The 27,039-nt window shown below is 39.3% G+C and overlaps 2 protein-coding genes across 7 annotated transcripts in view; one reads left to right on the top strand and one right to left on the bottom strand.

The window, feature by feature from the left end:
• Positions 1-12,316, top strand: part of ELK3 (ETS transcription factor ELK3) — a 40,653-nt gene extending 28,337 nt beyond the window's left edge. Inside the window, exons 4-6 of one of the 2 annotated variants that reach the window (XR_010886505.1) lie at positions 5,307-5,429; positions 7,623-7,710; positions 9,347-9,428. Coding sequence is in view for 1 of the 2 variants with exons in the window: in XM_013947881.2 (XP_013803335.1) it covers positions 5,307-5,429; positions 9,347-9,445 (222 nt within the window). In the remaining variant the exon portion in view is untranslated. Of the gene's footprint in view, positions 1-5,306; positions 5,430-7,622; positions 7,711-9,346 lie in introns of both variants that reach the window. The other variant, XM_013947881.2, reaches the window with a different exon arrangement.
• Positions 12,317-15,041: 2,725 nt separating this feature from the next.
• The window catches only part of CDK17 (cyclin dependent kinase 17), a 102,777-nt gene continuing 90,779 nt past the window's right edge, over positions 15,042-27,039 (bottom strand). For 3 of the 5 annotated variants that reach the window (XM_067312169.1, XM_067312165.1, XM_013947762.2), the window contains exons 10-17: positions 24,796-24,919; positions 22,350-22,470; positions 21,709-21,806; positions 21,298-21,403; positions 20,456-20,498; positions 19,157-19,247; positions 18,831-18,908; positions 15,042-18,438 (exon numbers count right to left, since the gene is read on the bottom strand). In XM_067312169.1, coding sequence (XP_067168270.1) covers positions 18,362-18,438; positions 18,831-18,908; positions 19,157-19,247; positions 20,456-20,498; positions 21,298-21,403; positions 21,709-21,806; positions 22,350-22,470; positions 24,796-24,919 — 738 coding nt within the window. In that variant the 3' untranslated portion in view covers positions 15,042-18,361. Of the gene's footprint in view, positions 18,439-18,830; positions 18,909-19,156; positions 19,248-20,455; positions 20,499-21,297; positions 21,404-21,708; positions 21,807-22,349; positions 22,471-24,795; positions 24,920-27,039 lie in introns of those variants that run through there. The other 2 variants (XM_067312179.1, XR_010886503.1) reach the window with 2 other exon arrangements.

Genomic DNA, 27,039 nt, shown 5'->3' with positions numbered 1-27,039 from the left:
ATAGAGTACTTGCCATAGCCTCCTTTCAGTGCAGATCTACTGCATAACCGTTTGTTTTTGTTCTTTATAAAATAACTGTTAATTGATCACATATTTCTGGGAATGTCAATGTCGAGTTCTCATTTTCTGGAAGATAGAGTCCATCAAAAAGCAAGTCTGAAAAAAACTAGCAATTCAGAGGACAAGAGGAAAATCACAGAGCAGAAAATGATTTAGCGTGCTCATCAGTGAGTTTTGTCTTATACTACCAGTGCAAAATCAAAGAAATCTGACAGTAAAAATGTCCCAGGTGGCAAAAAAAAAAAGAGTTGGTGCAAATACTATCATCAAATGAAACAGGCTGAACATTCAATAAATAAATACAAAGATATGTGTTAAAAGGTCTCATTTACTCAGAAAATCCAGGCTATCAAGGGGTCAGATTGTATCCGGAATTTCCCTTTTCTCTGCCCTACTGCAAAAGCCTTGTTGTACAGATCATGCCTGTAGTGCAGCCATGTGTTAGAGATCTTTCTTTGAGCTGGCTGTGAACAAGGTCTCATGTTTGCACAGTGCAAAGCAGGCCTTGCGGAGATGAAAGCACAGGTGTGCTTGTATGGCACAGCACTCTCTCCCATTGAGCTTTTCAGCTGGTTGCAGAGCGAGTTTGTGCAAAGCCGCCCAGTGCTGTGCACTTCAGACACACCTTTAGGCAACTTAGATATGAGGTTTTGTCGCAAATAAAGAGGAATTTTTGGGCCTTTATCTGTCATTTTTGTACATCATAACGCCTTTAAGTGATGTTATGTTTGGCAGGAAGAACAGAAGTGTGGCAAACCAAAATTGAGGTGCATTGACAGGCTTTTATAACCTCTAACTGTGGCATAACCACAGTTAAGTATTTTGCTTGCAGGGAGCAAATTTGACAAATAAATCATATCAGATGCCAGCCAGACACAATGACAGCATGAGTTATTACAAGCTTACTTTAATCTACTACTACCCCAAAACTCAATATGAACAGAGCAATTTCTTTCCTCACTGACATGCTCATTTTGTAATTATTTCTTTAGACACTTCACTTTCTCATTCATCTGTAAAACAGTGTAGCTACCCCTGAAACTAGGACAGGAATTGTGTAGATTACCGTGGGTCTCCTTTTGAAGGCTGTTTAGCTAAGACATTGATGATTATTATCTATCGCCATGCCCTTGCAAATCTATTTTTTGGAGGGTGTCCTATCACAGAAGAGGCAGCCAGGTGGGGTAGCCCGTGGGTCCACTTATTTAAACATTTGGCTGTGTAGCAACATAGCTTCTTTCTCTGTTTTAGCCTTCTATTTCCAGTATGGTTAAAACTCTCCCTGCATCCTAAATGCTTGACGCAGTGTCAATAAAATAAAAACTGTACAAGTGTGTTTAGATAACTGTAAAATCACAACGCAAAATAACTAAAGCTGCAATTTAGGCTGGAAATCTGCAGTACATCTCATTATCCTAGGGAACTGCATGCATTGTATAGCAAACTGTTTCTGATTTGTAAGATCTGCGTGCTCACACGGTGCAGGTGCAGAGCAGCCTGTCACGCACTGGCTCCTGCTCCAGCAGTGATGCAGGTTCAGAGAAGGTCACCCTGTCTGAGCAGGTAATGCCGAATGGCCTTCCATTTTGTCTTCTGACCGCGAGTAAAACCCTCAGGCAGAGCCCCCTGAAAAAAAGCACGATTTGCACAACCAATTTCAAAATGGAAAGACCGTTTCAAAGAGGTCAGGACATACTAGTACAGTTCTGTGTCAGAGCAATGTCAACTTTTCGTTTGGTGAGCTTTAGAAGAGGCATATTTAGATTTTGTTTGGTACCTGCTTCTTTTGCAGATTACTTACACTTTTTTTCTGGCCCTCTCTTGGCTAACGTGGACATGGAGTTTTGACCAACTGTTTTCTTCAGGCCTCTACTAGCATTTGTAACATTTTTAACATGCTGTTTTCTTAGGGACAAAGTAATGTGCATGTAGCACACATGGTGTGTGTGGTCTGTATGGTTTCCACCTATACTTTCCAGGCTCTGGTGCATACCTAGGAAGTAGTGTACATGGGACAGCAATTGTCCTTTATCCGACAGCTACACGTGGAAAGAAAGATTGTGCTTACATGCGTTCTTTTTCAGAAAAGTCAGAAGCCAAGAGCATCACTGCTTAATATAATCCTCTTGGTGCAATGAATTACTTCTATTTAAAATATTCCTGTGCTTAGACTATAATGATGTTTTTTAAGTAGGAACTTCCAACTGGGTTTCAGATCTAATATCAGCTATATGGCTACATGAGGGCAGAAAATGAAGTGATACATCAATTTCCCCATGTAGCTTTAGGACAGCCTGTGCTGTGGTGGTGTTTACACTTAGGTTTCCTCCGGTGGTTTTTCTGCTTGTCTGGTGGCCGCACTGAGCACAAGCCGGGAATGCACTGTGCTCCTTCTGCATTAAATATTAACAGAGTTGGAGGAGTGCTTTGGCTGGCTTTTGGCTCCCACAGAACTGATAGGTGTTAGCACTCTGATCATCAGCGGATGCGAGCTTTAGCTTAGCACTGCTGTTTTGCATGCTAACATGCAAACAGGCCCAGATGGAGTACAGCTCAGTTTCAGATCTCCTCTCTCTCTGAACACTTGCTCTGGCTGTATTTAGGTGTGAAGAAACACTTCCTAGTTTTCCCTATTACTTTTCAAAGAAGTCTCTCAAGAACTGCTTTCTAGTTCTGGATATCTGCAGCTTCTCTGAGAAAAAATAAAGCAGCAGGCCATAGCTCACTGGACTTCTTAGTTCAGTTTGCACAATATTATGGCCATAGTTGAATGTTGTTGGGTCTGGCTGCTTACATATTTGGTTTTAAGGCACTGACCTTTACTAGGCACAGCTGTTCCGTAAGTAGGTCTCTGAGTATTTATCCTGACCTAGTTAGGTGTGTTCTTTGTCCATCTCCTAAATCCCCGTAGATAACCTTCTGCCCAGGGCTGTGTCTGTGGTTCAGTCTGCAACGCAGCACAGGATAAGGGCTCCTGCTGGTACTGCTGTCTTCCTGTCACATGAAGCACCATGGGGCTGGAGGACTGGTCACAAGTGCCTGCTTGCCGAGTATTTCTTCCCAGATATCTTGACAAGAGCTGTCACTTGGTGAGACCAAAACAGAAACTTTCTCCTCCCTAAGCCTCCCCTCGCTCTTTGTCCCTTTTGATATCATCACTGATGTCACCAGCATCCAGGCATAGCTGCTTGGGCTTTCTCCCCATCCATCTGCAGCCAAATGCTGCCACCTCTTCATAATACTTCCAACCCCGACCTCATTGGTACTCCTGTGGCTGCGGTACATGTTATTTTACTGCGTGAGTACCAATCTCTAAATCCTCCCAGCACGCAGCTCTAGCCCTCTGCAGCTCACACAGCAATAGCTGCTGAATTGCTCATCACTTCAACGGGTAACCTTCTACTTCGAATTTCAGTTTTTCAGTGCATCAAACCCAAGCTCTATCGTCACTTTTCAAGCCTCTTCACAACCTTCACTGCGCCCTGTTCACCTGCTTTTCCAGCCTAAGGAGCCCTTTGCTCTGCCAATAATACCATGTGTTTATTGTTCCTTTGGATGTAGCTGTGGTTTCTTCGATTCTGTATTTATGAGCCACCTTCCTCAGCACAAGGGAGCTGGCCATGTCCTTTCCCTTCGCATTTCTCCATGAACTCTGCTTCTTTCAAGATTCCTTGGAGAAGTCAGTCACTTAAAGACCAGCCAGGCTGTTTATATAAAACAGCCTTTCAGGTATCTGGGGACAGGATCCCTGGGAGGACCTTCTGCTTGCTGCTCCTTATCTCCCCCTTTCTTCCCCTCTACTGTTGTTAAACTAATTGCTTGTACCTTGTTTTGAATTCAATCGCAAGCACGTCAGAGCCAGACTGGGTATTCCCGTGCCTTTGTACAGAGCCTAGAACAACACAGCCAATTCCTTAGGCACCACTTCGCAAATAATACATCCGTCATATGCTAAAATATACATGACTTGTTGTACCTGCCTTTCTGAGCCTGTTCACCACAGAGTCTTAGCGACATAATGTGACGGCCTCCAGTGTAAGCAGTTGTCAAGTGAGATCCCAGTTGCAACTGCTATACGTGGGAGGCAGAGTTTAAATTTTTGTCCTTGTGGAAAGCTAGCAGGTACCAGAACGCATGACATGGCAGCTGTTTAGGGGCAGATACACACTATTCCCAGGGAACTCTCTATTGACATATTTTAAACTCCAGACAGTCAAACTGATGCCCAAGTTGGGCAGAGCACCGAGGCACTAGTCCTACCCAGTGGCACACATACCCACCCATTAGGAATTTGTGCACTCAGATGCCATCAAGCGCTTTGCTGAATAGGACTGATTTGGGTATTTGGCATCTAGATTACGGGAGAGATTAATTCAGTGTGCCAAATACTTTGTTCAGAACTGTCACATCACTTTCATGTTCCTTTCTGGAAACGTAAAAGTTACTCTGGGTACAGAATAATTCACGTGACTCTTTTCCTTTGAACAGAGATTTGCATGTGATTTAACTATAGCTCCCCTCCAATTGTGCTTTAAAATGCCTGAGAGAATTCACAGCTATCCTTGTGAGTCCTGACATTGGAAAGAGCAACCTTAGAGCTGAGAAAAGCCTCGGATTCTTAGTTCTTTCGATTTTGGTTCTTTTCAAACTATTAGCTGTATTCCCTGCAGTCCCTCTGGGCACTCGAGCCTGCCCCTCGCCCTGTGAGCCAGTGCACTGCTCGTTTGTTGGATCTTCTTCCATCTCAAACAGGAGCCATCGGGGAGTAAACTTCAAAGGCCGGCAATGGCTCTTTCGACTCCACACACAATTGCATTAATGCATCAAAAGCTGCAGTCAGTTCAAGTTATTGCTGTCCTTCAAAAAGGTAAAAAATTATTCTGAGGGAGACTAGGCTGTGTTTACAGACATCGTGGCAGGCATGGTATTTTATAGAGTAACGTGTGGTTCAAATATAAGCAATAACTATGCATCTCCTTAAGCAAACCTCAATATAAACAAAATCAATCTGCATATGAAGGAACATTAAATGTGTAGGTATGTAGTACTGACCGCTATGGAGACAGGATGCAGGGCTGGAAGGACAGTTGCTCTAGCCCAGTACAGTACATTCAGCATGATTTATGTCTAAATTACTGGAAAGAAGAGTGAATAGGTGAAGTGTTATACTTTAGCTGTTGTGAACCCTATATAGAGGAGCTGTAATCCCTGGAGGCATGCATCACGGGGTGTTTTTTGTCTTGCAGACCCCAAATGGATTATTGCTGACCCCAAGCCCGCTGCTGTCTAGCATTCACTTCTGGAGCAGCCTCAGTCCTGTCGCTCCTCTGAGTCCTGCCAGGCTGCAGGGACCAAACACTCTGTTCCAGGTAGGTCTTTCTAATGCACAGGTTTTGTTTCTGAAAGTGCATATGGGGAAAAAACATAAAGGGAACATCTTCTCACAGGGGCCAGGAGCTTTTCAAATAGTTTGACAAAACATGGGAATTAACAGGCATTTTTAGAGAGAGGCCTGCTTGCTTGTACCTACTCTTCAGACTTGTGGCAGCACTGTCAAACCCTAATGGGCAGTGGCTGTAGTGTGGCAAGAACATATATATTGCATGAAGGAAAAAGAAAGAAACACTGAATCCCAGTGAGAATAAATAACTGAGTCCTCAGAGCTTCAGAAAGAGACTGCAGACCAGAGAGGGACTGGCCAGGAGAGCAGTGGAACATGGACTCTGGAAAAATCAAGACCAGGTTCGGTCTTGTACAGCAGGGTGGGTGTAGGTTGATCCTTTGGTCTCACTGAGACAGGTAGGACATTCTTGTATTTAAAATAAGGTCACTCTGAAGGTCAAGGCTCCATTTCCAGCTCTTGTGCAAATTATCCATGCGTCCTCAGAAAAATCACTTCATCTCTCTGAGTGCTACCTCTCCATACGTAATAGGAGAAAAGCAATGTTGTCCTCTCTCATGCAGATACCACGAGAGTAGAAATCTCAAGACTTTGTAGAGATGTGGTACATAGAAAAGTTAAGTAAACCACAACGGTTGCAAAGCTCAGCTGCAGCATTTGTTCAATGACTTTGGAAGAGGATCGTGGGGATGGTGGTCACAGCAGCTCCAGCTGTAGCTGCTGCAAAACAGCTGACTCAGTAAGTCATAGAAGCAGTTATGCTGATCAGCTAATTGGCAGGAAGCACAAGAAGCTGATGGCCATCCAGGCAGTCGAAGAATCCAGGGAAAACCCCTGGAATGAAATCCCCGAGTGCTGTGGCTGGCCAGCACTAACGCAGGAGGGGGCTGCTGATAAACAGAGCCCCCGTCAGTCTCTGATGCTCTGGGGGGAATGGCTGTCCTGCTCTGGGTTGGGCTTTAGCTCAAGCGCTCTGCTCAGATATGATCTCACTGGGGTAATAAGTCATTTTACCTCCAGTGGGACAGCTGAGCATAGATTCCTAAGGCTTCACTTCATATAAACTCATTTCTCCATGTCGGACCTTAGTTTTGCACATATGATTAAAATCAGGCAGACATTTCATTTGGGAGGGAAGTGTCTGGCTTGTCCCAGAATGAGCTTGTAAAGACAAACGCCCAGCAACCCTCTGCAGCAACTGAAAGTGAGAAGTGGCCTTGGCTCCTTAACTTCTGAAAGGCCCAAAGGGCCTTTTAAGAATTACGTCCAATTCAGGCACAGGCCAAGATGACGTGTCTGTAGAGCATAAGGTTTTATTTTAACAGCCAATAGGAAATGGCAACCACAGCTGAAATGTAACCAAACCCCACCACGTGAGAGCCCTCCCAGCAGCAGACATGTCCCACCAGCAGAAGCTGGGTCGGCTCGTGTGGGTGTCGTGGCAGCGCTCTCTGATGGCTGGGGGCACCCTGTGTGCCCAGGCAAGACCACGCTTGTCAGGCTCCACATGGCAAATCAGGGAGTCAAGGAAAGAGCTAGAGGCTTCACAAGGTGGTTTTGTTTTCACTTGGCCATTCCCACTGAGAGTTTAAAAGAACCTTTGTTCCTTGTAAAAGGAGTCAAAATCCTGCAAGTAGCTGGAGGCCAGTGCAGCTCTACAGCTGACTGACTGCGTTTCCACCCTTGCTGTTGATTTGCATGCAGGTGGGACTAGGCTCCTCCATTTTTCCTTTTCTTTCAGGTGTGCTCTGCTTTTTGCAATAGAGCTGTGCTTGGCTTTGCTTATAGATCTTCAGCAGTAGTATTTCTATAGTACAAGAACCAGGATGAGAAGCACCTGAGTCCATGGTCCCACTAAGCCCAGAACAAACCTATGGGAAAGTTTCATCCTTGCCTTAAGGTTGCTGGATACAACTGTGTGAATACTCCCTCACAGAGCACGTAGATGCTTATTAACTGGTAAAAACTCTCCTTCAGTGCCTGTAAGGTGAAAGCAAATCCCATGCTTCTGTGCCTACTCACCCTTACAGCAAATGTAAAACATCACTGAAATCCACAGTCTCCTGCACAATTTACCTTGATACATTGACCTGCCTGGAAAGTCTTCCCTTTGAAGCAATACTGCTGTGTAATTAAACTTATTTTGATGTTTCATCATTAGTTTGAAATTACCACATAACTGGAACAGTGAGAGACTTGCACAGAACTGTTTAATTCAAGAAAATGCAGCTGAACGTAAGAATTACCAGGTTAGCTTAAATTAAGTACTAAATTAATCATATTTTCTTTGTTACTGCTGTACTGATGGTAGCACTGAAAGGGCATAGTCAGGTCCCAGATCTGCATTGTATCCAGACGTATGAATAAAGAGCATAGTCCTGGCCCTGGGGGCTACAGGGACAGCAGGAAGAAGGACAAGACGGCTGGGTTCGGGTGGAGACTAGAGGAAGGATGAAACTGTAGCATTAGCATAGTTTGCATCTCAGGCAGCAGTGCCAGCATGCCACCTGCCTAGACAGACACCCAAAGATCACCCAACCGTCTCTTTGTTAGCTTTAGAAATCACATTTAAACACATTTTAATTTACATGTCTCACTTAAGAAGCATAGACTAGAAGAGCAAGAGTTTGTAATCAAGTTCTGTGTTTTCATGAGTGTTGGCAGAAGCGATATAGAAACATTTCCTGAGGATTTGTTTGGTTAAAAGAGAGAGATACCAACCACTCCTGGCTCCGTGCTGTACCATGAGCGTGGTGCCCAGGCCCCTGCAGCATACTGCTCCTCTGCCGTTGGTTTGAATTTCAGCTGAAGGCTGGAAGACAGTTATTGTTAGCTATATCTTAGTGGAAGAGTAATCCTATTATAAATAGATCATATGCACACATAGAGGTTGGTTACACAAGACTGGATTTAAATGGGCATTCGCTGTTTAAGGACTGATCTGATAAGGGGTTAAAAAATACACAACTCCACTTGAAATCGGGATTTCTGCTGTTCAGGTCTTCCTCTCTTAAGTCCATAGAAAGAGTGGAAGAAAAAAAGAAAGTCCACAGAGTGCAGACTGCCTCGTGGACTCACGCCCTGAGGCCAGATGAGTATCTACTACTAGGGTAATACCTGCCTCGTGCTGTGGCAAGTTTATCCCACCTACTTGCTTAGCTTTTTCTCAGGTCAGATTGTAGATCCTAGTCAATACACATCACCGTAGGCAAGTTACAGTCAGGATGCTGTAGTGAACTAGGAATACACTGGTTTATTTATTGAATAAATATTCTTTGTGCAGCGTTTCAGCAGTAGAATCTTAATACTGAAGTGCAGTATACTCTGCTTCACATATTAAATGGTGCAGCGTAGCTAGTTTACAGTCTCTTAGTGAATATCAACTCTTAATTACTTGCATGAGAGTAATTTTCACAATTTTATGTATTCACAACTGTGGTTTTTTTCTATCAGAAAACTACATCTTGACTTTCATTTCTGCAAAGATCTTTCTTGCTTAGCCTTTATGAAGGACAGAAAAAAGCACAGACGCAATTAATATTTTGTAGGCTGAAAAATATTTGTAGATGCAGAACGGGTGGCAGGCGTTTCTCTGCATTACTTATTTGACCAGCTTGATGGCAGCTGTATTGTTATGTGAACTTTTATTATAAAATATGGCCAGTAATATTATAAATTCTCTTACATTTAAAGATTATTCAATTTTCATCCTCTGTTTTACGTTCCTAATGTCTGACGCAGGCATTTGGTATACATCTTACTATATAGAAATCAGAAGTCTTGAAAACATCTGGAGTCAGTTGCTAATGCTGAATGCATGTGCTTTTGGGCAGAACGACTTGAGATAAAGAATAATTCTTTTTTTTACCTTTTGGCCTCTTACAGTTTCCAACTCTGCTAAATGGTCACATACCAGTGCCACTCCCCAGTCTGGATGGAACCTCTTCTCCAGTACTGCTTTCTCCAAATGCTCAGAAATCCTGATGATGCCTCATCACGTTAAGGACTCATTGGTGGATTTAACACTTCATTCCTATGGGCTAGTTTTTCCTGTGTCATGAGAAGGACATTGTGAAACCCTCTATTACTTTGGTTTGCACTTTTCATTACATGGATAATCTACTTTTATTATGTTAGCATTTTTAAACAGTGTTTATATATAAAAATATATATAAATCTGTTTTGCATTAAATGAATTATAATTTTTTTATATCATAGCTCTCAAGTGTTGAACACTTCTGTTGTCGATGAAGTACTTCTCTTAATGGATTGCAACAATGTATCTAATAAGGATGTGAAGCTTCTTTTAATCCCTTTTCTGCATATTATGCATTGTGCTTGTGTAAACTATAACCGGCTGTGCCTTCTTTTGCATAATGTCATGTAAATGATTTATATATTTTCTAGTATTAAGATAAAAAGTTGAAAGACAAAACTAGTATTGAACAGCCCTATGGTAGTATTTCAGTATTTTCTCCACAGATAGGCCATATGATGCAGTGTATTCATGTAACTTTGTATTAAGTGCTTTCAAATTGTATAAAAATAACCTTATAATTTTTCTTTGCTGAATTGAAAGACGTAATAAATGTTACAGTCAGGAAGTGCATTTAAGAGTAACAAAGCCACATTTACACACTCATGCCCAAATTCTACTGTGGAGTTGTGACAGGGAGGAACCGGGCTGTGTACATCCATGAAATGTTTCCAGCATTGGGAAGTGCTTCTGTAGAAAAAGAGACTTTGCTCAGAGTTGATTTGGCATGCACTTCTTACAAACTGTCAGCATTACAGCTGGAAAGGCTGTGGGTAATCTCTGTCCTCCCAGGGAACAAGGATCATTCCTGACGGAGAATTTCCAGGTGCTTTGTTCAGTCGTGCCAAGTGCCTTCTTCCCTTTCCCTTGAAAGATTATTCTAGCTACTAAAGCTCAGAAGGTCACATTTCCCCTTCCCCCGAAGCTGGAAAAGTTGTAGGACTGCAAATTAACGTCTGGTGCTTGTAAAGAGGCATACTGTACCTGTGGGAGGTTTATACATAAACATCTGAATTCTGGATTAAAAACCAACACTGTGTTACTATGTATTTGCAACTTTAACTTATTAGGTATGTCCTCTACCTTGGTTCAGTCATCTAAATGTCAGGTTAGGATTAGGCTAGACTCCCTGGCACCACAGATGCTAATCTTGGCAGGGCTGATGCAAATCTTCAGTTTTCTGAGGTGGCTAAATTGGGTTGAGCACAGTTTTACCATGTAGGTCTTTCAGATGAGACCTTAAAAAAAAAAAAAGAAAAAGAAAAAGAAACCAAAATCAGGATCCTTGCTACAGATCATTAAAGACTCTGCTCTGCTTTCTGGCCAAGCAGCTGGTAAAAAGTCCATTCTTTTTTAATTTTATGCAGTGAGTTGTTTGCTGATTTTCTGCCTGGATGCATTTAAGTGATGATGTATGTAGTCAAGTTGTAAAGTGCTTTTGGATCCTTCAACATGAAAGGTGCTAAATAAACATTTTATTAATGCAGCTCTGATGTTTAAAAGCCATTTTTGGGGTAGAGGTAGTCTGACAAAAAACAGCAGGAATTTTCCTCAGGCTCCTGGGTTGCACAACCAAAAATGACTCCTCAGTTTCACTTAGAGTAATTAAGTGAATAAAAACCTGCCATATCTACATGAAGCACAAGGGCCAATAAACATAGCAATTAGATGCAAGGGGTAAGGAAAAAGAATAAAACAAACAAGAAGTTTTTCACTTGAGTCAGCATCTTAAGAGCTCCAAGAGGTACTATCCCGTGCAGTCAAAAAGAGCAGATGAACCTATGCAAAATTTATGAGTGAAAGGAAATTTTAGACTAAGTAAACTCAAAATACGGCCAGCACATAATCAATGAGACTGACTAGTCTAGTGGCAATTAAATCACAAAAGCTTTCAGATCAAACATTTCCCTTTTAACAGATGCGTTCTCTCAGGTACATGGAATTTTTCTTCAGTAACTAAGTTATATAAAAGCAATTATTCACACTCCAGGGCCAACTATCTCCTCATTTTTTCCAAAGCTGTAACTATCTACTTCAGTAGAGTTGCACCTTGCATATACCGGTATAGCTGATGGGAGAACAAGGCACAGAGATGAAGTGTTTTGTGTTTCTCACTATGAGTTTAAAAAGTAAAGATATTCATGGAGTATTTGGTCTTAAGCTTAATAAAAAGTATTGCTGAATACCACACTGCAATAAAAAAAAAAAGATAAAGAAAAACAGATTAAGATGAGAGGAGGGAGTGCATGACAGAAAAAATTCTTACAGTAAAAAGCATCCAGATTCTCCTAATTCTGTTTCTTCCAAGGTTTTACTCCTATTAATAAGGCAGAATTTTCCATTTTAAAAGGCTGACAACCCCCTCAACCTTTTTTTTTTTTTTAAACATGGCAGAAAATAGCAACGCTAGGAAAAAAATCTCAGCAAATTACTGTAAAGGATTCAAGAGAATCCCACAAAAGATTTCCAAGGGAAGACACCTAGAAACAGGCAGTAGTACTGTCTTCTCATCTTTGAGAGAATAAAAAATAGAACATCTTCTTTTGCTGGTAAACTTTACAGTTAAAAAAAATAGGTTGTCAAAATAAAATCTGCCTAGCAAATTGATCGCTATGTGGAACAAAAACTCTTACTGTTGTGGACAAAACACAATTATACAGATTAAGTCCAGCCTCTCAAGTCAAACACTTACCTAAAACACTAGATTACTGTGCTTTATGCTTCAAAGAAAATATTCTATTGGTAATTTTCTATTGAATTTTATTAACAGATATCTTTTTAATTGTAGAGAAAAATCAAATAAATGTTTGTAAAATAAATACTTTGAAAGCGTCAATATTTCTGTGGCAGTGGAGACCTCCAAGACTTGTTACTTGGGGAACAACACTAGGGTTACTCTTTCTTGGATATTCTTGTTATTAATTGCAGTTCAATTGCACTGGAGGGTTTTTTGAATAGATTTACACTTTATTCACTGTTGGCAATACATGAAGTTTTCAGTATTTTATAGGCTGGGTACCTAAGTAGGCCATTTTTATTTTACCTTTAAATTGGTTTTCCAGAGAAGCAAACATCCACCAGTAAGGCCACAGCTACTGGGTGGCTTTGTTAGGGGATGACACACATCTGCTGGCTCTCAGCCTGCACTTGCACGGCACAGGTAGGTGGCTTTGGGTCTAAAGAACACTTCCAGAGGGTGATGAATGATAACAAAGCAAAGAAAATGAGAGAGATTTGACACGCGTCCATGTCAACAAAGAACAACTTGCTTTGCGTGCATAAAATTAGCCTCATCGGACAGATATTTGCCAATCTGGAGATAGCTACCGAAGAAGTAGCAGACTGTCACCAAGATGACCGCTTATAGGGGAAACAGACTCTGCAGTAAACAGACTCTGTAATTTTATATCTAAAAGAAAGAGTCTCTGAATTGAGAGACTGTGCGATCTTGTGCCTGGAGGAAGTATCTTTAGAAGCCATCATGACCACCAAATAAATTTAGAAAAGGCGCAGTAAATACAGATAGCCTGTTATGTAACGACATCACTGTTCCCTTCTGGTCTCGAGGCTGTCTATGGATCCTGTAGGATAAACAAACACAGGTCACTCAGATTTAAACCTGCCTACAAAGCCATCAGAAAACTAAAACTTTTGAAATTGCTTTTAGCCCCAAACGGTAACTGCCCTTACCAGCTAATACATGAGTGCTCTGCCTACAGAGATGGAGGACGAGCCTACTTCTTGAGGGCAAAGCGACTGACAGCATAGTGAGAAGAAGTATAAATTTATTTAAATGAAAAAAAGGAGAGCGAACCTTGGGCGAGGACTCTGGAGCCATCAGTCGCGCAGCCTGCCTCAGGGGGATTTGTGAAAGAGCTTCTTACACAGGGGCACTCCGGGGGATACTAGTGTTTTTATTCCTAACAGATTCCTGTCATTTCAGTTTGTGTCCACTCTGCGAGAAGGGCATATAGATAAAATTAACCTTAATTATTCCTAACGTGGCTCCAGGTCAGCTTCCTCCTTTTGTAAATTAAGGAAAAGCACACGGAAAAGGGGGAAAAAAAAATCTTTGAAAACATGCTAGTAGCAATAGGTACATTTAACTGAAAACAAGCTCACGGCAGGAAAGAGGAGGAGCAGCGGGGCCTGGAAGGAGGCCTCCTGCACCAGCCTGCTGGCGGGGGGACAGGCAAGAGCGTCCTCCCCACTCTGCAATCCTCAGCGATGACACTTCAGGCAGCAAGAGGATCCCGCTACAACAAATGAAGAAACTTTATAGCTCTCTGGGGGATAATTTGTTTCAAGGTATGGCAGGTGAGGCTGAACAAGACTCATATTTCATTAGGAGCACCATGAAAGCAATCTCCTTAAGAGGGCCTGTTTCTTAAATGAATTTAGAGGCTGCAGCCAGGCCAATAAATTAAGCAGTTATTTAAATCAGTAAGTATGTGCATATGTGTGTATGCGTGGTTTAAGTTGGCTCAAAAAGTACAGAACTTAAGCGAGTAAAGGGATTTTAGAGAACACATCAAAATCATGGAAAATTTTAATGTATGTATTTTTCCACTGACATCAATCTTTTATTGCAGTTAACAGGAGAGAGGCAGTACAGTCTTTTGACACACACACACACACACACACACACAATGAAAAAACCTAGAACAACCAAACTCTAATTCCACTTCTGACATGAACTTCCACTGTGGCCTAGAACAAGAGTCTGATTTCTCTGTTAACTAAACTCTGCAGATGAAAGAGCTACCTGGCATGAATTACAAAGCCCACATATCTGCTTAGCAATTCTGCTTTTCAAAATAATCCTTCCTGTACAGTCAGCTTTCTACTGTATCAGTTAGCTAAACTCTTGTACAGTGCTTCCATTATTTTTTAAAATTTATGTTATTTTGTCAAACTGGTCTACATAGATGGTGAAATACAAGTGCTGTCCCATATATGTGCACATGTAGCATTAAATCTGTAAGAGCCCAGCCTCCAAATAAAAAAGATAGAACCTGTAAAAATGTAAGCATGAAAGTTCCTAGCAAAAATTAAGTAACTTTGAAACAAATGCAACACCTCCTTAAAGACAAGCACTATCAAGGGAAGAAAAGGTACTGAAATGCGCTGACAAGGTGCATGGACGATTTCAACTCTGCCCTTTAGTGACAAGATATAATAATCAAATGTCTGTGGCATCATGTTGCTTGACTACAGTAAATTTAATTTTTCTTCAAGATGTCACTGTAGGCTACAGCTTGTACCTTTCCATACCCTAATTTGTTTGGATTTCTTTCAAGTCTGACCTTAATTCTAGGTATTTCCTGGATTTATAATACTTAGCTTGTGGATATTTACAACCTACCTTTCATATATTTTGTCCTCAATAACCGAATGTATTCTTAACCTTAATTCCATCTTAACAGTGCCAAACAGGAACAATATACTTTATTAAATTGAAAAACTCATGCACAAACAACAAGCGAGCAGCTCAAAGCATGCTACCTGGCAGTTTTTTCAAATGATTTGCAGATACAGAGTACATCGATTCTTTCATTATTGTTTATTTTAACTTTTATTGCCCAGTTCAGGGGTACACGTTGGCTACTTAGCACTGTGGTAAAGCAGCACAAAATAACAGAGCTGTGCCAAGATGCATGTTTCACTCGAGCGTTGCTGAGCAGCTCATCCGTCCTCTTCAATCCCTCGCTCTTCCCCGCCCCGGGAATCCTCCTCCGGCCACCCGTTCTCCCCCGTGGCCTGTGCACCACCTCATCACCACGTGCTTCTTTCCTCTCTTCAGCCCCACCTTCTCCTCCACACAACTACCGACACCCCTTGGCCTTCCTACTGCTGGGTAGATGGGACACAACAGGTATCTTCTACAGATGATCATTTAGAGTAAGCAACAAACGGCAGGCCACCGTTTGCTAACTGATCGCTCATCTTTAAGCGGAGGCTGTCGGATCAATCTCACAAGTCACCCATTTCTAGTGGTCGGCTTCCAGCCAGACATATGTCGTGGCTGAGGTCTTCTCCAACACCCCCTACAGTTCTCAGCGACAGCAAAAGCAAGTCTGTGGCACCCGACGCTGTCAGGTGGGAGAAAGGAACCTCCAGTTGTGTGAAAATGATGTCAGAGAAATGCCCAGCGACTTCAGGCTTACCGACCGCTGCCCCAAACAGGCAGCTGCCACAGAGCGCTCTCTGCCGATGCAGGAATTTCAATTATGCACAATAAAAAAACCCATAAAACTGACCCGACCACAGATGCCAAGTTTCTAAAAAAATACATTCTTTAAGGTCATCTCCTAATGAAGTAAACTGATTCACTCGCAGGTTCTGAGAAAAATCACCTTATATTCAGAGCGATTGCTGCCATTTTATGAAAGAACTTTTTACCTGTAACAAAAAAGCCGAATTCCTACTTAAAATGGAAAACTCCTTTTGTTAGCTGCAGCTGATCCCCATCTAAATTTGTTAATGCACTCCATTTTACCAGTTAAACCTTAAAGTCCTTTACTCATTAATACCACACTATTCCTTTTTCTTTTATGACCTATGAAATGTTACTGTTCTAGAAATGCTAAATCCCACATTTATCCACAGTGAACATTTAATCTGTATCTTCGCTACTCCTGTAAAAAAGCAGATATTTCGCTGATACTTGCTTCTTTGACACTACCACATCTACGACCTATTTCCTATAGAGTTAATCAGTATAAAATCTAGATCAGATCCATATTAACTATACAAAAATATATAACAACTATTTCAGGACAAAGGTTTTTCTGTGGCGCCAAATCTGCCTCTACAGGTAACAGTCCTGCTGGTATCAGCAGGAGATCCATGCAAGCCTGACACACAGACTATGTTTCTAGACCTGGGCAAAACTTCTGACACCACGTGACGTGCAGGACTCGATTGCCAAGAAGCAGACTACAGACCAGGTTTACGGCAAGATCCCGAATGGCCTCAGTTGCGGGTGAGTTATGCTACTTCTCCTGCCTCTACTTCTGTGTTGCATGAATTAAGAAGCTGCTAAGCTCAACACTGACGACTCCCAAACACACAGATCTCGCTAAAAGGTGCCAACAACGCCCCAAGAACTGCAAGCTCACTAAGTCTGTATTTTTAACGACACAGGGCCTTTGTTATTATAAACTTCAAAACAAAACCAAGGAATTCCACATAATATTTATACTTTCAAAAGTACAATATTAATACAGGTCGGTCAGTTAGAAATAACAGCAGTTTGTTAGGTCTACAAGATTTAACGTAAAACCGGTTTACAAATGCTGAAAAGCAGTAGTGGTCTGATAGTCACTGTTACACATGAATTTCTCTCTTCCAGAAAATAAAAAAGTCCCAATTCAAAATTACCAGTATCAATGAAATATTAATAAAACACCCCCAAACATGCCACAATCACTATTCACAAATAAAGTTAAAATGAAATATACAAAAATTCACTTAATACTGTTAAATAACAATAAACTACAAGATTTCCTGAACAGAAATGGTAGGACCCCTGAATGTTTTACAGTGAATGTCAGGAAAAAATTAAGTTACCTATGACTATTTTCATGATATACCAGCCAAAGATTTACATGACCATTTCAAAATATACCAATAAAGATTTACAGTCTCTTTAAGATGCACTAAACAAATAAGTTCATAAAGGTGAACACAAATGCTTAAAAATACTGTAACCATCACCAAGGGTGTACTTATGATACTCACTGAGATGCATAAGCATAGTAGTAACATGTTTACTATCTCTGGTAAACAGATAACATCTAAGATCTGAAAAACTCTCTAAGTTCCCATTTTAAAAGTTCTGTAGCATAGTGAATTCTTATCAAGTACAAACTTGCATCTTTCCAGTTGATTTCAAGTGAAAAATGTAGAAATGGGAGGGCAACAAGATGGGAAAAAGTGACATTATTCCCATCCTCTTGTCACTAGTTATCCTGTTCTTCTGTAATGAAAAGATTCTAAATTTCAAAAGTAAACGGGTATAACGTGTACGAATTCTCTTTTTACTAACTGTATTTCTAAGTTAAAAAAAAGGTAAAAAAGTCATTGCTTCTGCAGGCCCCATATGCACAATAACGTGCAAATATTGTACGCTGGAGTAACCCTGACACAATTTTTCATCCAGCCTCCATGCTCTGATTTCTCAGTAACTAATATAGGATCTGAGAGCAAATAATAGTTAACTGTTCACTTGTTTGAATCAACTTTCACACCATGTGCTTTTCAAAAACATAATATGCTTTATAATTTTTCAACTATTATAACACATACTTCCAATGTTAAATAAGGAATTAAGTGCCATGAACTTAGAGCGTTAAAGATGGTTCACCTATAGCCAAGCAAAGCTATGTTTACATTCCAGGAAACACTGCAGTTTAAGAAATACAAAAAACCCTGCAGCAGTAGAACATTTTATGAAGAGAAACAGATGCATTCACATATTATAAAGCCATTGCAACTTCTTCAGGCATGGAACTGTTGTGTTAACTATACAGACAGTAGTTATTTAGCAGCAATGATTCCGCAATAAATAATGCACTGTGTTTCTCAGTCCTGCACAAAAATTGCAGCTACAGTTACATCAACAGCTGTAACCTACTGGCTCTAGTGGCAGAGGAGACCTTAAAACCAACTGTACAAAAAATTGTCACACTGTGACAACAAATATAAAAACATAATCTGCAGGTTGGAAATAAAAAGACTCCACTGTGAAGAGGGCAGTGTAGACAAACTGCGATTCCAAGTCCACCAAAAGAGAGAACTGCCTTCAGATCCGAGTCCTTGACTGACAGAATAGGCTTGGGCTTGACTCTGCATCGCCGGCTTCAGAAAAGCATGCTCTGCCTTCTGTTCTTCCCATGTCCTGCAACAGAACACGGACCGTGGTAAGGAACCGAAGCACCTGCACAGCCGAGTATTTAATTATTATCCACCTCCGCTGTCTTTCTGTGTCAGGAGAATATTCTTTGTGTCTAATCCAATATCAGGACCTTTTTCTAATTGCACTCGTTGCATTTTTTTTTTTTTTTAAATTTGCCACAATTCAGCACCCACACAATAACAGTTTGAAACTCCCAAGATGCTCTTGTATTAACAGCCCCTCTGCCCATCTCTATTTAAACTCATCTCCTTCTGTGCATTTAGCATGTATGTTTCTAGAAGACTCTAAGCAAGTCATTTTCAGGTATTTGAGTTCACTCACACAGACCAATTTAACAGAGTATTTTTTAGTTTAGAATGTCTCCAGCACAGCATTCAACTTGCAGATATGAGAAAATACTGAACTTCCCATACCTGTCTCTGGGTAAGTGGAATTTCGAAAGCCAGGGTCTTTTTGCAACTGAATCTCTTTTAGACTGAATATTGAAACACCTGGAACAGTAACAAACAAGCAAGCAAACAAAAAAATTAATTCACATCCACGCACAACTATGCTTTATTGAACAAAATTCTATTCTCAATGTACAGTTTAAATAAGGGAAAATGTTTCCTATTCTCAAATACATAAAAAACAATATATATCAGACTGTTTAATAGGTTAGAAAGTTTTTCCTTAAGAAACAAACTTAGCTTTAATGTATTATCTTAACAATACTCTGCTGTTTTATTATTTCTCTTACTTTCAGGCAAAGTATGTATCCTTGTTCCAAGACTTCTGAAGTATGCGTGTTTCATGGCCTCTTCTGCTGAAATTCTCTTCTTTGATTCATACTATTAATATAAATGGATATATGCACATTGGTTTTTATTAAAGAATTATTTGCATCAAGTGATTCGTCAAAGGAAGAAGTAGAGTTCTACTTGCTCAATGTTTCCCACCCACTCACCAGGACATCTTTGTTGTCATTACTTTTACTTCACACATGAAAATCTAACATGTGTTATCTAAATTAGTATTAGCAACATGTAACAAGATTGCTAAAATAGTCAAAATAATTGCTGTAAATGGATGCAAACCAAAAATATACTTAATCTTTATTTATAGTTTTAACAACAATTAGAAGACAGACTTCTGGCTACTTTATATTCTAATAGTAAATTGCAATCAAATGCTATTTCATGAGATTAAAAGAAGTTTCCCAATCAGAATGCATTATGCTGCAGCATTTTGCATAAAACGGAACTTAGACAAGGTGGTCTTCAAGCTATGCTCAACATGTCTTCTGGTTGGCATCTCTGGGCAGCAAAGATGCAGACATTTCACTAGAAAAACTGTAGAGAAGTAAGAACTAACTTCAAACAAAGACTGCAAATACTGTTCCCACAGGTTGTGTAAACAGATGAAGAACTGATAAAGAATTAAAATTTTTGGCTGCAGTGCAAAATAGGGTAAGTGCACTCCATCTTAAATACTAAGAATTTTTAAGATGATGAAGTTACAGTGCTTCTGCCATCCACTCAAAGACTTAGAAGAGGCCTTCCATCTTGCTTCCCAGCACATGACTCATTTTTAAAGCAGATTAAAAGATTAAACACACATACTACTTTACCATCTGAATACAGTGTACAAGAGCAAAGAGTAATATTACATCTTAGTAACTGCTTCCCTAATAGTAAACTAAGTCCATTGTTGCAGAAATGTAATATTTGTACCTAAAAGTTATTTTTTTAACACTTTATTTCACAAGAGCTTTAGATTTTCAAGAAATTATTAACATAGAGTCCAATTATATTTTTACAAGATCGAGTAAAAGTATTGCTCTTCTGGCAGAAGAAATTAAATATCAACTTTCAAATTCCTAGACAAGGTAGGCTAACAATCACTCTTTCCAAATCTGTCTTCCACTACAGACTCAGCTGCATATTCTACTTTGAGATAGATCTAACAGATACTGTAGTTTGCAAGTTTAGAGCCTTTAATATATTATTTCTAAAATTTATTACACTTTTATAAAGCAAAACTGCAAAAGACATCTTACTTGAAGAAACTTCGCTATCAATTCAATTCCTTCCGTGTCTAGCCTAAAAATAGAAATATTTTAAAAATTAAAACAGTTTTTGAACTATATTTACCAAAGCAAAGTTGCAAAATAGCTGATTTCATTCAACGATCTCAAACCTGAAAATAAAACTCAAACAAAACAATGCTTTCACCTAACAACTTTCCTGCATGCTAATGTGTATACACACAAATGCCAGTATCTCATAACCCAACTGCCAGAGAAACACTGGTGAAACATGAATCCTGAGCTTTGGATTGTGATTTAGTAGGAGGATCAGGGTCATTTATTTTAGCAAAAAAGCTTCTTTTTTTTTTTAAAGCCTAACACTACTCATTTATCGGAGGACAAAATGTTAAATCATTTTCTTTAGAGTCAGAAAGCAATGCACTAGGCTTTGCTATAAAGTTTATTTATGGTAACTGTGCTGTTAACAATTCAGGTACAGACCCTTCAAAATCCTCGTAATGGCTTTAGCATTATCTCAAGAGACTGCTCAAGGAAATTCTGCCATTCTGACAACGAGTCTACTGCATAACAGGAGAGATCTGGGCTATCTGGGCTGTCCTAACGCTATGCAGGCATTATTAATCCAAATTTATAGTTCTACAGGTCATTGTGGAGTTGTGCCTTGAGTGATATTACACAGAGTAATCATGTAGTACCAGGATTATGCTTCGCATTAACATCTGCCCACACCAATGTAACTGACGTGTGGTTTTCTAACATTCACTAATACACCATACTTGGAAACATGCTCACATTTATAAATATGCAAAGCCACAGGGATGCATATTTTCTATTAATAAAACACAAAGTACCTTGGTGCATGGTTGATTAGGGGCTGCGGTTTATATTTAGGAAAGTTGTAGTTTCTAAATTCGTCACTGGAAGAAATGCCTGGCCATGTTTCTTGACATGGAGTTCCTACATTAACAAAAAAAACAACAAAAACAACAAAAAAGAACTTAAAAATTGTAAGGATTTATATAAGTAAGCATTTAACTTTGTAATTTAAGCAGGAAAGTGAAAAAAAATCAGTCAATGACTCTGCGCTGTACAAATTCAGCTATGCACAAAGTGATCGAGAGTACACTCATTCACCTGGAATACAATGGAATATAAAGTGTCACTGTTTATAGACAAAGATCTACAGTTCTCTGGGAAAAAGTGTTTAGAAGAATAAAGTAAATGTACAGATAGCAACATTACTGCTAAAAGCATCCATTTACCCAGAAGTCTGAAAATTAAGTGCAGTTCATCTTCAACAGTCGAACCAGGAAAAAGAGGCCTTCCTGATGCCATTTCAAAAAATATGCATCCAACACCCCTTTATAAAAACAAAGAAAAAGATAAATAAGAGACAATCCATCCCTTAAAACTTTCAGGTCTTCAAGACTTTTATGATGTGTCTTAAATTAAAACATATTATTAAATTAGTTGTTAATCACATGATGCTATTAAAAATATTGTTTTGAAAGAAGATATGCAGCTGCAAAAGAATCATAAAAGACTAAACAAAACCTCTGTCATAGCTATATTATATCTTATTCCTTCAGTTGTCAAATTCATCAACTGCACTGAAGTTCATAATAAAATACCATGTTATCATGTCATAGGAAGAACATGCATTTCTTTTCCTAACACAGTGGTCCTGATGCATGCTTACTCTAAGCAATAAAAAGACACTCTGCATTTTCAAAGAGAAATACCAGCACCTTCCCTGTGTGTCAATCCTGTCTCTAAAATCCAACTCAGCTGTAGTCTTCAAAAATTCAAGGATTAGTATTTGAATGCTGCTATATAATAATGAAGAGTTGACATTTTTCAATTGATGAGAAAAAAAATTAAAATTTAGCAAAACTATACAAACCACATGTCTATTTGAGTTGAATACTCTGAGGATCCCAGGAGAACATCAGGTGGTCTGTACCATAACGTGACAACTTCATTGGAATAGGTCTTTGTAGGAACAGACTTCGCCCTAGCCAACCCTTGATAAAAAGGAAATAAAAGGTAATGTGCTGTTGCTGGCCATAATTCTTCCAAATATTGTATACATTTCTATTTGTTTGTGATTCCATTTTATTTAAATGAGGAAAAAGGTCCAAAATACTGCGTTACTTGCATTTTTTTTGCATGGAATTGGCAAAGAATTCTCTTTTAAAAGACAAATTTACCTTAATATTCTTGCTGAATACCTTTCCTATTATATTCATTAAAGAGTCTTGATAATTACATTTCTACAACCTATGATTTGCCCTTCAATACTTACAGCTAGCTCATGCTCACAGTCTTTTTAAGCATAGAAGGCAGGTAAACAGATCAAAACTTGATGAAATTTATAGGATTACTTCAGAACAGTGAAGCATTAAATCAACAGGACATCTTCCCCCATCGACTCCGACATCCCTTACATACTATTTCCATTGGAGAATTATGTTGCAAGAGGCAGAAGGCAACAGATGAATAATGAATTGGTGGAAATGGACGAAAGCGGAGTTGGACCGACAAGGGTCTTCCATAGCAACATTGTCAATTTATCAGTAACAACTTCAATAAAAATTAGCTCTGTCATGTTAGATGCAATCTTTGGAGAAATTTTTATCCACATACAAGCGAAAAAAGCAGTTGTAGCACAACTTTCAAAGGACTTCCCTGACACAGAGTATAACAGGAAACTCATCCATGTGAGTGCCCCACTCCATGGCAAGTGCTCACTGGAAATCCCAAAGGAACTTGGTTTATCAGTGAGAGAGGATGGAGTAACATCTGACAATTCAGCATGTGGACAGACCCATTCTCTCCCCCATCATGGTTACCCTGCTTTGGAGTGATTTTTAGGAAAATCAAGCATGATAAAGACACAGTGCTTCTTAGGCTCCAACTTAAGGATTTGACCAAGTGCTAGTTCCAAAGGAAGCTGTAAAAATTACTTTCAAACCTCAAGTTAAGTGACAGCAGTACTTATATGCATATCACTCTGATTACTAACATCCTGTAAAAGGTTGACTTTTGCTGAATATGCACAAATTCACTATAGATATGATGTTCTCATCTTTCCTTTCCAAATGTAACTGCAGATAGCTATTTCTCTTTTGTCTTCTTCAGATGAATTCCAGAATCCATTATGGTTGTTTCCACTAATTCATACAAAAGAAACACAGGAACCAACACAATGGTTTGTGGAATATTTCCGTGTGTCCAAGACTGAAATCATAAATAGACTAAAAATACTAACTTCTATAGAAGATTTTAAAACTGAGGGAGACCTGGTTTGGGACCATACCCAATAGACTGAAAGCTACTGCTACAGCTACAGTTCAGCAGTTACTAAAAAAAGGGTACAGAAATCTGTTTGAGTTATCATAACATTCAGAAAACAGAGCATAATTCACTTGGGAAAAAAAAAATCCTTCAGGAGTGATAACCTATGGCAACACATAGTGGAGGAAAGGTAATTAAAAATATTGAAGTAAAGAGCACAAAAACTGGGTAACAAGATTCCATCCCAGACCAGACTGAACGGCAGGACAGCTATTACTAGACGATGTATGAAACTGGAGTACTTTTAAAGTACAAACACACAAAATGGAGCAGAGCATCACTCTAATGAACTAACAAGTCAGAGCGGAAAAGTTAACCAATATTTTGGGAGCTCTCTTCATGATTCTTTTAACATGAAGCATAATCTAGGCTGAAAACTGAAATAAACAAACAAAAAAAATCAAACTCTTAACCAAATGAGATTCACAAATGAAAAGGAATTAACCAAAAGCTTTAACCTCCCCTAAATAATAGCCCTGCAAGCCTAAAAGTCCTTCAGTTTGAAGCCTATTAATTTACTGCCTCCAACAGCCTAGCTAATAGGGACATTCAAGACGTCCTACAAATACCATTTCTCCATTCACCTCTATCCATGTCAGCTCATGCTCCAAACAATTCAAAGTAAGTTGTGACAGAGATAGCATAGCTACTTTAAATCACTGACAGCAAGTTGCTTGCTTGGTAATATTGGTCAGGTAACATTTTTCTTTTTCAATTACTGATAAACAAAAAGCAGCAATAAGGAGGACAAGTTCTCACTATAACCAGGAAGATACAAAGCAGATTCTGAATCCCAGCCTTTTGAATTGGTAAAAATGTAGAAAAAAGATGCATTAATACGCATCTTAATGTTATTTTTCCTGATGTTCACAGTGGTTTGCAAAAGCACATTCCCCACTCCAAAGAATTTCAAAGTTCAGTGAAACTTATTTTCAGTATTTTCTTCATTTTCTTGAAGAAAATATTTGTTTTAGAAGAATTTCAGTCCATACCAAAGTCTGCTAGCTTCAATTCTCCTTTCTCATTAATTAGTAGATTTTGTGGCTTCAGATCTCGATGTAACACCTTTCTCCTATGACAGTATGCCAAACCACGAAGAATCTGGTATAAAAATAGCTACAAAAGAGAACATTTACGTAAGTTAGACTGAAAATACTAATCTATAGATTACTTGTTATTCTAACAGTCCACTTGGGGCACTGTAGAGTTAAATCTCTGTATTGTAAGCAAGACAAAAATCCATCCCAAAAGGTAAGTTAACTTTTCATATGAACACATTCTGAGTATTTTCATTATTGTTTAGAAATCTAAAACCTTTCTATGCTAATGCATTACTTTTACACAATACTTTAACACAACGATTTTAAGAGCAATTTGTTCTGCATAACAGAAGAGAACCAAAGAGCTGTTTTTTTTCCCAAATCATTATTTACCAATGCTCTTCCCCACACTAATGTCTTTTTAGTTAATGGTCTCTGACTAGAAATTCTTTTCTGCTACAGAGTCCCTTCTTCAAATGTAGCTCAGCAACCTTATCCAATTGTGCAAAACTATGTAAATAACGTTTTTGCAGGCTATTGGAAAAAGACACTTGGATTCATGAGTTCATGAAACACAGAGAACTGGGGAAATGAGGATTACCAAAATAGCCTGTTTCTAGCATTTACGTTCATCCCCTCACCTTGACACTCACAGGTTTATTTTAGTCCTTTGGGACAGCAAGCCAACCAAGGAACTGCAGTCATGCACATTAATGCTGCATATATATAGACACATACATAGTAAAGGGTGGAAAAAGGTTTAGCCAAGGCAATTTACTATACCATTGCTTTAATAAACAGTACTTTGCAATTCCTGTATGCACAGAGGGCCTGCACTTGAACACAGAACTTCTGGGTAGCTACTGATGGTATTGGTTACTACACAATAGTCCTCAGCTGATAAAGGTGAGCAAATGGACAACGAATTACTGAACAAAACATGTAGAGTGTTACAAACGGTAGTAAGTTTACCAATGTGACAAATTCACCACATAATAGGGTTTTTGAGGAGAAACACTGGAATGTTTTTACACCATCATTTTCTAACACATGAGCTTATTTTTGTACCAGATGACACCCCCAAATTCTTTTTCCTAAACTGGACAAATACACAGCAGGATTTTACATCCATCTGCTCTCAGGCTGCTTATATGGGAATTATCTACTCCAGGAAAAAAAAGGGATTAGGATTGTGGATTTTTTTTTCTTTTTTTAAGGGCAGAATGAGAAGCAACGAGTTTTGTTCCATCTATTCATATCCATACTGTTGCAGGGGTAGTCATTCACAAGTGATATTAACAGCACAGCTGTGGAAGTCAATAGCCATCTCTAGTGCGCACTGGGACAGCAAGGACTGGTCAACAAGACAGAGCAGATAAGCTTGGATCTTCATCACAGTTAGCATGGATCCTTTTGGAAACGCACAGGACAACACGGGTGAACTCACAGTTTTGTCTGAAACAGTAATATCTGTCTGCAGAGGTCACACACATATTATATTATCCACCTTCACTTTGTTAAAAACTCAAAAGTCAACAATAGCTGAGGAACGTGAATGAGGAGATGAATGGGGAGGTATCGCAAATATTAATAATGATACAAACCCCTACAGCTACCCTAGAGTAAGTGTATACAGCTACCACAGTTAAGCAGCTAGTCTGGTTCTCTGGTGCCAAAGGTACTGACCTTGCCAATCTGCTCTTGGGGCATAGTTTGAACCTTGGGCAAAACAAGGAAAAATACACTTTCTCTGCTTAGGTAGGATTATCACTAGCAGATTCTTCTTCTTCTTCAACTGCACTTTTTATAGAAGGGTGGTTTTTTTGTTTTTTTGTTTTTGTTTTTTGTTTTTGTTTTTTTACATTTTAAGTTTGCACTTTCTGGTTCTATAAATTGCACACTGTACTTCACCTTTTATGTAGTTAATTAAAAACAGAAGCCTAATTATGTTGTTTGCTTTCTCAAATTAAACAATTCCCCTTCACACACACTCAAAGGAAGCAACATGGTAGGTTAAAGGTAGATGCCTTTCCCCAGAGATACTTACTCTAATGTGTCAACAAAATAAAATAAAAACCTAACCAAACTGTAATCGATAACCAGGCTGAATCCCATAAGCGCTTCAACAAAGAACAGATTATACAACATGCTACTAAGGCAAAAACGAGGACAACTACTCTACTGGAGTGTGCACGA

The sequence above is a fragment of the Apteryx mantelli genome, chromosome 1 (genome assembly GCF_036417845.1).
Source record: "Apteryx mantelli isolate bAptMan1 chromosome 1, bAptMan1.hap1, whole genome shotgun sequence".
Taxonomy (NCBI): Eukaryota; Metazoa; Chordata; class Aves; order Apterygiformes; family Apterygidae; genus Apteryx; species Apteryx mantelli.
This window is presented reverse-complemented; position numbering and strand designations above follow the sequence as displayed.